This window comes from Hyaena hyaena, unplaced genomic scaffold (assembly GCF_003009895.1).
Source record: "Hyaena hyaena isolate Hyena2069 unplaced genomic scaffold, ASM300989v1 scaffold_79, whole genome shotgun sequence".
Lineage (NCBI taxonomy): Eukaryota > Metazoa > Chordata > Mammalia > Carnivora > Hyaenidae > Hyaena > Hyaena hyaena.
Window position 1 is genome coordinate 3,490,052 of NW_024080711.1, and position 13,007 is coordinate 3,503,058.

The 13,007-nt window shown below is 31.0% G+C and overlaps 1 protein-coding gene across 23 annotated transcripts in view; it reads left to right on the top strand.

The window, feature by feature from the left end:
• RIMS2 (regulating synaptic membrane exocytosis 2) overlaps positions 1-13,007 on the top strand; it is a 599,820-nt gene that overhangs the window by 347,088 nt on the left and 239,725 nt on the right. For all 23 annotated transcript variants that reach the window (XM_039233796.1, XM_039233785.1, XM_039233791.1 and 20 more), the window contains one exon: positions 320-473. In XM_039233796.1, coding sequence (XP_039089727.1) covers positions 320-473 — 154 coding nt within the window. The remainder of the gene's footprint in view (positions 1-319; positions 474-13,007) is intronic.

Genomic DNA, 13,007 nt, shown 5'->3' on the forward strand with positions numbered 1-13,007 from the left:
GAGATATTGGCTGTAGTTGTTTTTTTTCTTTTTTGTAGTGTCTTTATGTAATGCAAATTTAATAGTGCCTAGTTTGTGAATGGTCAAAGGTCTATAAAAAAAATCTAGATCTTTAAAACTATTAAGTCAGCAAGAAGTTATGCATATTTATTTTTTATTTAGTTATTGTCAAAACATAAGGACAACTTTGTAACATGACATGACTTTTGATCTAATAGCATTGTTATTATAATTATCATTATTATAAAAGTTAGGAGACCAATTAATAAAGTTTCTATATTATAGGTATGTAACATTCTTTTGTCTCTTGGCTTTGTAGATTTTAATTGAATTAGAAACAGCATTATTAGATGATGAGCCACATTGGTACAAACTTCAGACCCATGATGTTTCTTCATTACCACTTCCCCACCCTTCTCCATATATGCCACGACGACAGCTCCATGGAGAGAGCCCGACAAGGAGGTTGCAAAGTAAGTTTCCAGTGACGTTTATCATACGTTTGTTGAATTGTCATAAATGGATATATATGAGACACAGAATTTAAAGATACCATCATGGTATTAACAGACATCTATTAGTGTTTTCATAGATATTATTGATGATTTTCAATTGGTACTTACAACATTCATTTATCACAGTATGACCCCAAATGAAGCACAGTTATGTTTTAATTTTAGCTCTTAGAGACTTATATAGGAATGAGATAGCAGATATAGTAAAATTTGGTCATGTAGCTATAGATATCTGAAATTATTATTTCCATCTTCATTATGCCAAGTATTTTATAAATACGTAGGGTGGCAAGTATAGCATAGTAGTTGCGACCATGACCATGAGCATTATTCAGACAAACCTGAGTTTAAAGTTTGATTTTCTCACTGATGAGCCATATGACTTCAGGTGGGTTCTCTCTCTATGATTCAATTTCCTTGTTCAGAAAATGGAAGTCATACCTACATTAAGTGTTGATAAAAGAGGTTAAATATTCTGGGGAATGTAAGCTGATGTGATTATTCTTGTTAATATTTATCATCAATGTTTGCATTTTATCCTGAGTCATACACAGTACAAAATATTGAATAGATTTTGATTAATTGAAAGAATCTTAGGGGAAACTTGGAAATCTTTTCTCGATCGAAAAGTGGCATTATTGACTTATGGTTCCTACAACTCAAATTTGTTTTCCTGATGAATCTATTATTGAAAGGGGAGATGTCTACTTGCTGCTTTGGGTAATATTCATGGGATAATTTTATCTTCATGGAGTCAGCATGTTCCAGGATTAGCAACATTTTTGTCAAGTAATGGAGAACCGATTGACAGTAACTAAATTTCAGAAGTGTAAATTTATAAGCACAAAAGCCATGTCATTTATCATTAATGGGAAGTGTATTTGGCAACATAAGAAATGACTGTTGTCTGTGTGGATCATATTCTCTCTGCTGAATAGAGGACTAAATTATATATCAGCAGGCTGTTTGATGAATAGAGTATTAGAGACAAAGGATTGGTCTTATGATATTTAGTTTTAGGAAAGCCTAGAGAATTATCTTCACTCCTTTTTAAAAATGTCTCTAATGACTAGAATTTTATTTCCACTGACTACAGTCTTTTACATATGGATGCTATTAATTGAACACTAGTTTTATAGCAGTCACTTTTTTCAGCCTTTCCATGGAGTAAGCACCTACCCACTGTTATTTGCGATTGCCATTACAACATCCATTGTTGTAATAATTACACTACTATGAATTTTAGTATCTACTCTTTCTGGTCACTGTAATCTACTAAGTACATTCTCTCTAAAATCACAATGAGGATCATGGGTTACTACATGAAGTTTACTAGTATAAATCAGTTTGTACTAATTCTTATAGTTGAGGTTTATAGGCTACTAATCTAATACTTATTCCAGTTATTAGAATAACTAGGTTTGATGACTCTTAATACCTGAAACTCTTAAATATACCAACAATTTTCATTACATTTTCCCTCCCCAGCTAATTAAGAGTAGTGTATGTGAAGAATGATGAGAATAGAGTTCTTTCTAGGTAGCTATATGGATCATAGATTTTCATGTAGTTACTTTAATTTAATCAACTTTGTGAGTAATATTTAACCATCTCCCAAATGGCTCTTCTGCTACTTAATCATTAATAGTATTAAATTCCTTTATGGTTAATATGGCTTCATGTTCTACCACTCAGTCTTGTCACTACCTACCAGTAATTACTTCTAATAAAATAAATTTTCATTATTTGAACATCATTAAAATTGGTGTTTTACACCTAAAGTGTAATCATTAATTTACTAGCAAAGTGTAGGATTAATGATAAGTAAAAACATGTACATATGCACAGAGGAAATGAAGATTACTGCTTGGAAATAATTAGAAAGTAAAGACATTACTGTTGGCTGAGTATATATTGCTTATCAGTAGCAGGTTCAAGTTAGAGTTTGTATAAAAAATAACATGTTATTTTAAAAGTCAATTCATAAGAATGACCTCCTTCAGGGTTTTTCTTCATGGAGAGGGTAAATATTACACTTATTTATAAGTATCTTTTATATTGTCAAAGATCATAGTTATTAACATTTTTGATGGAAAATATGCATCAAATTTGTTTTAATTATTGTACAGTAAATACAATTATAATAATTGTATAGTTATAAATTGTAAATTTATAATTATAAATTTACAGTATAAATGTACAGTAATTATAAATGTACAGTAATCCCTCATTCTCTACCTCTAGAAAATAGGATATGTTGGTAATTCAGAATCTGAGGTGTGAACTCTGAGGCTGTGAGCTTTTTGTATGTACCTGGATATTTACTGGTATTATTAGAATTCTGTTTTCTCTGCTCATGATTTCCTATTTTAAATTTGTAGTTTCAAATGATTCAAAAAAGTACTTCATTTCTATGGACATTGGGAATTTACAATTTTAAACATGTGAGGATATATTTTAAAAACCATTCTAAAAATAATTGTTTCATATATCTTGTAGCTAACTGAAGTAGTTTTTTAAAAATCTTTTTGAGATTAGAGTCCAGGCAACTTTGATTATAAACTTTGATTTTCTTAGTAAAGGAATTAGTGAAAGTATTTGAAACAGAGGACTTCTTATGCCAGTATTTCTACAAGTAGCAAAATAAGAAGGTTCTATGTATCAAAACATCTGTAGAAAGGGCCACATGCTCATTGCTCATGTCTGAAAGCAATTAGATTATGAGAAGTTAAAATTTTAATATGGAGGGAATATTTTCTACAACACCTTTTAGCTTAAGGCTACTTTTACCCACTCCCATCCCAGATGTTATTTAGACATTGCCAAATGATGGGACAGTGCATATTTCAGTGACTGATGAAGTCTTTTTAAAAATGTGTAAGCAAGATTGGAACCATGTATTCAAATAACTAAAATTTATCAACAGAGTAGTGAGATGCTTATTTAGATCATAACATGTCTCTCATATTCACACAATTTTGTTATGATTCACTATTGAGAAACTATCCATTACTGTTCTTACACCTAAAGAGATCGTTTTTGAAGGTATATTTTTGTATTTACATTTTAATTGTTATATATTCTTTACTTTCATTCTGTTAAAGTTGCCTAGTGTCTTAAGTGAAATATTTTCCTTTTTAACATGACAGACGTCATTTACAAATTTGTTTGTTACTTAGTATCTTATTAACCATTCTCATGACAATTTGAACTATAAAATCCAAAAGGTTTCTTTTTTTAAAAGATTTTTTAATGGTTTATTTATTTATTTTTTTTTTACAAATAGTTTATTGTCAACTTAGTTTCCATTTTTTTTATTTTTGAAAAAGATTTTTTAATGTTTTATTTATTTACAAATAGTTTAGGAGTTTTCTTTTTTTGATCTTTTTTTTCTTTTCTTTGTCTCATTTTAATCAGGTTCATCTCTTTGACATCTCAAATGTTAATTCTTTATTTGGTAAAATATAACATTATTACCATTTCACTTTTTAAAATAGAAAACTTCATATCTACTGTATTTTTATACGGCCTAATAATTACAAGTATTTAAAGAAAAGTGAATGGAAACAAATCATTGCGACAGAACTAAAATGCTGGCATTGAGAGGTGTAAGATAAAAGAGATGTGATTTCATAATTAAAGTTTCTCAAGATTTTAGCTATTTGAGGGGCATTTTTGGCCAATATTTCTTCTAATTTTCTACCCCATTCTCTTTTTCTTTCCTTTTTGGACTGCAGTTGCTCATATAAAGGCCTCTTCACCTTGTTGTGCAGCTTAATGAGCCTCTTTTAATCTTTTTTCCCCTCCCTTACTCAGTTTTGATTATTTTTATTCACCTGCCTTCAAGTTGACTAGTAGTTTCTTCTACAGCATCCAATTTCCTTTGAAAGCCATAGTATGAATTGTCTTAACAAAGATGTTGTATTTTTTCATTTTAAGATTTACATTTGATTTTTTACACTTTCTATATAATTCCTGAAATTCCCCTTCTTTTATTATATCCCTGTGTGTATAATATTATGTACATATATGTCTATGATATGCATGTGTGTAAATATATTAAGGAATTTATAGGATTGCATGTAGACACATGTGAATATAGGAAAGAATCCATATAATTACATATATATACACACATGCACATATGTGTGTAATGTACATACATGTATGTGTAATATCTATAATGTACTTACATATGTGTAATGTACATGTGTGTAATTCTGTGGATTCTCTCATATATTCATAATTTTTATTTTAAAGTCTGCTAACTCCAATATCTTAGTCTTTTGTGAGTCTATTTATATTTCTGGTTTTTCCTTTGATTATGGATCACATTCTATGTATATTATATATATACTAATTTTTATTGTATACTGGATATTGTGTTTCATACATTTAAGAGACTCTGGAAGAATGCTGGGTTTTATTTTGGCACACCATGAAATTTTTGAAATATCACCCAAGACCATGGAGTTTATGTTAGGGCAGTTCTGTTTTGATTCTTTCATAGTTCTAAGGTCTAGTCCTTAGGTAGGTTTGTGGTTCTCATTCCTGAAGTGTGACCTTTCTAGGTAAAGTCCAAGATATTGGCCCAAATCCTACAATATAATGGGACTTAAGCTCTAGACTCAGTGTCCTATGCATCGGGAAGTTTCTGATCTCTTTGCATCTCTTTTAGCTTTTCATCTGTGGCTTTTTTCTTCTTTTTCCCTCTGAAGTTTACTATTTAGGCAAAGCTTTAGGGGGCTGTTGTATATAAACTTGGGGTCTCCCCTCCTCTTGCTCCCTCCTTTTCAGGATTTCCCCTACAGTTCTAGCTGCTCTGACAACTCTGAATTATGACCTCTGGTTCTTCAGCCTTGTAAGACTGAAGCTTTTTTCTTGAGCTATAGCTCCTGTGTGGTGACCCAAATTGGGAAGGCCCTGAGGAGAAAAGCTGCTTCAATTATGTGCTTTTTCTATTTCAAGGGTCATATCACCAATTTATGCCTGCGTTGTTTGTTCTCTGGTATCTTTCAACAGTTTTTATTAAAATATTTGTCCAGAATTTGTAATTATTACTGGAAGGATAATTAGTCCAATATAAGATATTCTGTCATTCCCAGAAGGAGAACTCTACATTTTCAGTAAACTTTATTGAATTATAGCATCTATAAAGAAACATGTGTAAGTCATAAATATACCCCCAAGTGAATTTTCACAAAGTAACAACACCATGTAAGTAACATCCACATCAAGAAATAGAACATCACCAGCCTCTCTCCTGCTGTCTTCTGGTAATTATTCCGCCTGCCAAGGTAACAGTGGTGCTGACCTCAAATACAATAAAATAGCTTTGCTTATTTTTTAACTTCATGTAAATGGAATACTCACACACACCCATGAATTTTGTAGAAATAGAATTACACAATATATTACTCTTTCACATCTGGCTTTTTTTTTCTTACCAATATGTTTGTGAGATTTATCAATATTGTTGCAAATAATTGCAGTTAACTAATTTCATTGCTATATACAATTCCTTTCTATAAATATACAAGAATTTTTGCATTCTACAGTTGATTAATACTCTGCTTTCAGATTTGGGCTATTCCTAATAGTTCTGCTATGAACTTTCTCATACATGCCTTTTGGTAATCATATGTGTTCCGTTTTGCTTTGCATATACCTAGTAGTAGAATAGATGGGTAACAGGCTATGCATATATTCACCTACGATAGATACTATTAAACGGTTTCTAAAACCCCATTTTATTTCCTACAATAAAGAACTGTACCAATTCATACTTCCTATAGTAGTGAATGAAGGTTTGAGTTTCTCAACATCATTACTCATTTTTGGTATTTTTATTTTCACTTATCCATTCAGGTAGATGTGCAGTGTTACCTCACTATGGCTTTTATTTGTGTTTCTCTAATAACCTTTTCATAGGTTAACTGACTACTTAGAAATTCTCTTTGATGAAGAGCCTACTCAAAATTTTAGCCTGTTTTTCATTTGGGTTCTGTCTTTTCTTATTGATTCATGAGTATTTTTTTGAAAGTATAGATTTGAATTCTTTATAGCATAAATATAAGTATTTTATTCTATGACTTGCCTTTCCACTCTTTAATGGAATCTTATGATCAACAGAAATTTTTAATGTTAATGTACTTTAGTTTTTTTTTCTATAATGTTAGTGCTTTTTTGGTGTGATCTATATAAAAATATCTTATTTGAGGACATATGATATATTTATGGTTTCTTCTATAATAGTGCTTTACTCTGCTCATTGAATCTATAATTCATTTGGAATTGAGTTTTGTATATTTTGTGAGGTAGGGATCAAAATTTATTCTTAACCCTTTGGATGGCCAGTTGATCCAATATATTTGTTGAAAAGGCCACATGCATGTGGTTAAGTTTCTGTAGTCTGTTCCTTTCAATTAGGCAACTTTTCTGTTTTTTGTACCAATACTAAAGTATCTTAATTACTGTAGGTCTATAATAAATTGTGATATCCAGTAGTGTAACTAACCCAGTTTTGTTTTTCTTTAAGATCATTGTTAATATTCTTAATTTTTTTGCACTAGCAGACAAATTGAATATCAAATAATTATTTTTCACAAATACCTTTCTGGAATTTTGATTCAAATTACAATGATCATTTTGGGGAGAACTGAAGCCTTTCCACAGAGTGAGGAGAATTCCACTCCCTGAATTGATGTATCTTCAAGTAATATTTTATTTTATTTTTTAATTTTTTTAAGTGTTTAGAGTTTTTATTTTTAATGTTTTTTTTTTAATTTAAATTTTAGTTAACATACAGTGCAATATTGGTTTCAGGAGTACAATTCAGTGATTCATCACTTACATCCAACACTCAGTGTTCATCACACAACAAGTGACCTTCTTAGTACCCATCACCCATCAAGCTCATGTCCCGCCCACTTCCATCCATCAACCCACAGTTTGTTCTCTATCATTAAGAGTCTCTTGTGATTTGTTTCCCTCTCTTCTCTGTCCTCCCTTCCCCATATGTTCATCTGTTTTGTTTCTTAAATTCCACATGAAAGAAATCATATGGTTTTGTCTTTCTCTGATTGACGTATTTTGCTTAGCATAATATATTCCAGCTCCATCCATGTCATTGCAAATGATTTCATTCTTTTTGCTTGCCGAGTAATATTCCATTGTATATGTATACCACATCTGCTTTATCCATTCATCAGTCGATGGACAATTGGGCTCTCTCCATAGTTTAGCTATTATTGATAGTGCTGCTATAAACACTGGGGTGCATGTACCCCATCAAATCTGTATTTTTGACATCCCTGGTGGTATTTTGATGGGAATTGCATTGAACGTGTAGATTGCTTACTATAGCCATTTTAGAAATTGAAGAAGACACAAATAAATGGAAAAACATTCCATGCTCATGGATTGGAAGTCCAAGTAATATTTTAATAGGTTTCAGTGTAGAGGTTTTATATGCTTACTAGATCTGTAACTAGCGATTTGATTTTAACTGATATTGGTATACAGAAATAAAAGTTACTATTTATTATTATTCAGTGAATCCTAATAACATTTACATACATTATTTTGAACTTTGATGTACAATAGTATGTTACCTGTAAATAATGACATTTTCTCCTCTTTCTTTCAAATTGTTATACCTTGCTTTTCTTTTTCTTACTTAATACTTTGGCAAGGTCCTATGATAAAATGCTGAGTGGAAGTGATATTGTTGAGTAGATGTTACCATCCATATTTTGTTCCCCAATTCTTGGGAAAAGCTTTAGATATTCCTTAGCTATCAATATAGTTGATATTTGCCTTAAGATTTTTACACTGAGATTCAGAAAGTTCTATCTCATTCTAACTTTGATGAAAGTTTTAATCATGAATGGATACTGAATTATATCAATTTTACCCTATATATATGGATATAGTGAGGTGATATTTCTCTTTTATTCATTAATGTGGTATATTGCATTGATTTTCAAATGTTAATCTAGCACTCCTGTGATAAACTCAGCTAGCTCATGATGCACTATTATTTCTTTTATTCCTTGTTTCAGTTTGCTGATATTATGTATAAAATTTTTGCATTTATATTCATGAGAAAGAAAGATTGTCATTTATTAGCTTTTGTTACCAATGCTATAGTGGCTTCATAAAATTGTTAGAAAATGTTTCTTCTTTTTCTGTTATATACCTTATTTCCCTTTCTTGTAATAATCTCTGTCAAGTTTTAATTTCAGGATTATGATGGCCTCATAAAAAGTGTTTAGAAGTATACCCTTATTTTTATTGTTTGAAAGAATCTGTGCATTATTGGTATTATTTCCTCTTTAAATGCTTAGAAAGAAGTAGTCATTAAATTAAGTCATCAAGGTTGGCAATTTCTTAGTGTGTAGGTTTTAAATGATAATTTCTATTTCTTTGCTAAATTTAGAACTATTCAAAAGTTTATGTCTTGTGTCAGCCTTGCTAAGTTGGTTTTTTCTTGGAATTTTTACATTTCCCCTAATGTAAAAAATTATTTGCATAAAATTGTTCATAATAACATCTTATTATCTAGTTAATGTCCATTGGACATTTAGTGATGTCCTCTTTTCCCCCAATATGAGTAATTTGTTCCTTCTTTTCCTTTTCTTATTTTTCTTGGCCAGACTTATTTTTTTAGTCTTTTCAAATTAAACACTGTTTTTCTTAGTTTCTAAGTTGTATTTGTTTTCTTTTCCATTAATTTTTGTTATTATTTTTCTCCTTTACTTTGTTTAGATGTAGTTTGTTTGTTTCTCCTTATTTCATCAGAAAATATTTAGGTACTTTGTATTGTGGTGCTTTCATTTATCTATCGACTATTTAGGATTTATTGTTAAATTTCCAAACTCTAGAGGGGTTTCTTTAGTTTTGTTTTTTTTTCTCTTTTTCTTAATGTCTGACATAATTTTCATCTTGGGAGGGCGTATACTTTGAATCATTTGGAATCTTTAAAATTATTCATTTTATTTATGGTTTCCTGTAACCAATATTGGTAAATGTGCTTGAAAAGAATGCTTATTTTGTCACAGTTCTGTGCATGTTTTACAAGTTAATAAGGTTTACCAGTTTTGTTGTTCAAATCTTCTGGGTTTGCTTTTATTTATTTATTTTTGTTTGAATATTCCATCAGTTATTGAGAGATGTTAATATTTTCATGTATGATTATGGACTTTTTCCTTTGTTTTTGTCATGATTTGCTTTATAGATTTTGAAGTTATGTTATTGGGTCCATACAAACTAAAATTATTATGTTTTTTTAATAGAGTGATGCATTTATCATTATATAATGTGTCTCTATATTTAGGAATGCTTTTTCCCTAAGACTGTCCTCACTTGATGTTAATTTTGCTGTAGCTGCTTTTCTGTCTTTTTGTTTGTGTGTGGTGTATCTTCTCAGAGCTTTTACTTTCCATCTCTTTACATTCTTATATTTAAGGTTTATCACTTAAAACAACGTACAGTTGGTCTTCTTAAATCCATTATGAAACGATTTAGTTTTTATTAGAGCATTCATATATCTACATTTAATGTAGTTTCTTATAAATTTTGCTTAATATTTTAAACAGTGTTACTTGTTTTTTATCTGTCCATTTCTTCTTCTTTTTGCTTTCTTTTGGAATTTGCATTATTAGTTTACATCAACAAATATTTAGTTAGCTGTTATGGTGCTTGATATTTATGTTTGATCCAAAGATACATTGCATTTAGGTAGCAGGTAAAACTCTTATTCACAAACTTGCAGGCAAAATACACACTTTTTCAAAAATTATATTTAATCTTACTTTCATCTTACTTGGGTATCTTTGTTCCCAGTCAAATATCAACCTTTACTCATTCTCCTTACCTACTCTCAGCTCATAATGGCAGTTCCAGGAAGCCCTAAAAAAGGAAAATATTCAGAAAAGACCCATTAATTTTTAATCCTTACAGAACTTCACTAATTTGTCCCAATGCACAATGGTTATTTGAAGTTGTCTATGTATAGCATTTTTTACTAATACTGGTTTATTTGGTGCTTATCATACAGCTATGTCATAGAGCTATTATCCTAGAATCCTAAAATATCACTGGACTTCAGAAAGGTCCTAGAGCCTGGTTTCCTATTATTCACAAGTCTCTCTAGCCATTGGCTCCTTTCTAATCCTGAGAAATATTGACCTTTAGCAGTGCCGCCCTTTCTCTGGCTCCTCTACACTCTTCTCTCATTTCTCGGCCTTAAAAGAATAAGTAAGATTTCACTATATAGAGGTGAGAAAAGTAAATAGTTAAGTATCCTAGGATAAAGACATAAAATCTAGATAGTGTGAGATTTATATGTAGAAAGCATTGAGTGTCAGGTTAAGGATTATGAGATTTAACAGTTTTAAAAAGAATTTGAGGGTAGAAGTCTAAAAGAAATAACACAATAATGTCTTAACATGATGTATTCCTTCTCCTTGATGTGTTGCAACTTGGAAAAAAATGTTTTTAGGGGAGGAGTTTCCTTTCATTATACTATACAAGCAATTGCCTACTGTGCTTATAAATAAACCTCATATGTTTTGGAATTGAAGAAAGTTAAATGTAGTAAATATCAGGGAAAGTAGTGAACTGCAATGGAAAAGAATAGAAGGAAAAGTCTTTGCTTGCATTTATTTATTTTTTAAATTTTAATGTTTTTATTCATTTCTGAGAGAGAGATTGAGAGAGAGAGAGAGAGAGAGAGAGAATGAAGAGGGGAAGGCCAGAAAGAGGAAGATATAGAATCTGAAACAGGCTCCAGGCTCTGAGCTAGCTGTCAGCACAGAGCTCCATGCGGAGCTCAAACCCATGAACCGTGAGATCATGACTTGAGCCGAAGTCGGATGTTTAGCCAACTGAGCCACCCAGACGCCCCTTTGCTTGCATTTAGATAAGTTCTTTTTTTTTAATGTTTATTTATTTTTGAGAGAGAGGGAAAGAGAGAGCGAGCGAGTGAGCTTACATATGAGACAGAGAGAGAGAGAGAGAGAGAGAGAAAGAGAGAGAATCCCAAGTAGGCTTCATGCTTTCAGTGCAGAGCTTGATGTGGGGCTCAAATTCACAAACCTTGTGATCCCAACCAGAGCCGAAATCAAGACTCAGATGCTTAACCAAATGAGCCACCCAGGCAACCTTGAATTATAAGTTCTTATTAGGCAATGACCATAATGATCTCCAATTGCTAAATGTCACAATAAGTAGATAATTCTCTATCTCCCCTCATTAAAACCCCTTGAACAATTTCCAGCAATACAGTTTGTGTCAAAATATGTACAATTGTTTTAAAAATATTATATATATCCTGCACATAAATACATATATACCTTTAGGAGATAGTTTTCAATCCCTACAATAAAAATTCAAGCTTTAATAGCTTGAAACATTAGGATATTTTTTCCAATATAAAAACTTCTCATAAATTATGAATTTTTAGTCATGAACAGAAATTATAATTTTTAAAAGACAAACTATATCTTGACAGAAAACACCATATTCATTTTCTTATTTTTTTAAAACATTAGGTACTTAACTGTATCTATAGAGGCAGCTATAGTTTTGAAAGTTTAGTTAATGTCTTTTATTCTAAAGTACAGCGATGCTTTTCTTACAGTTTTAAGAAATAGTATAATCCTTTGATTATTAATCTAAAACTGATTAAAATATCTTGTTCTAATATCTTACAGTGAAAATCTACACTGTTGAATAAACCTTATGCTTCTTGGTGGTGGCAGTGATGATTTCGCTTATGTCCTTTTCCTAAGGGCATATTGTATTAGACAGTGATAAAAAGGAAGATCACATGGGACCACCCTCTGACTTTAAAATTGATGTAGTGATATAAGTGACATAAGACCTTCAAAAACCACTTTGAAGGTCTGCTTAACAACAGTGTGTTTTGCAGAAAATCCTCAAATGATATCTTTCAAATAGAAAATAATATAGTAAACTTTGATCAGTTAAACCTGTTATTAAAACATAATGTTCAAATCATTTCAAGATGTAAAAAGGACATGAAATTACACTCTTACCCTGATGTTCTAAAAAAGAAAGTCATTATATATATTATAATATCAATGTGGGAAATACACTCAGCTTTCCTGCAGATGCACGGTTTCATGTGGGAACACTGTTTCCAAGAATAATGTTCCATGATTCAGTCACCAGTAAAAAACATGAACAGTCGGGGCACCTGGCTGGCTCAGTCGGTAGAGCATATAACTCGTGATCTCAAGGTGGTCAGTTTGAGCCCCATGTTGGTGTAGAGATTACTTAAAAGAAAATCTTTTAAAAAAACCCCAAACATCTAAACAGTAGAGTGACAAAAAGCAGGAAGACCACACTAGACATATTTTGTTTACTAAATATTTATCCATTTGAAACTCTAGGGTTTGGATATATTATGTTAGTATTAGTTTGCCTATGTGGGTAGATAAATATGAATATGAATATCATCATCCT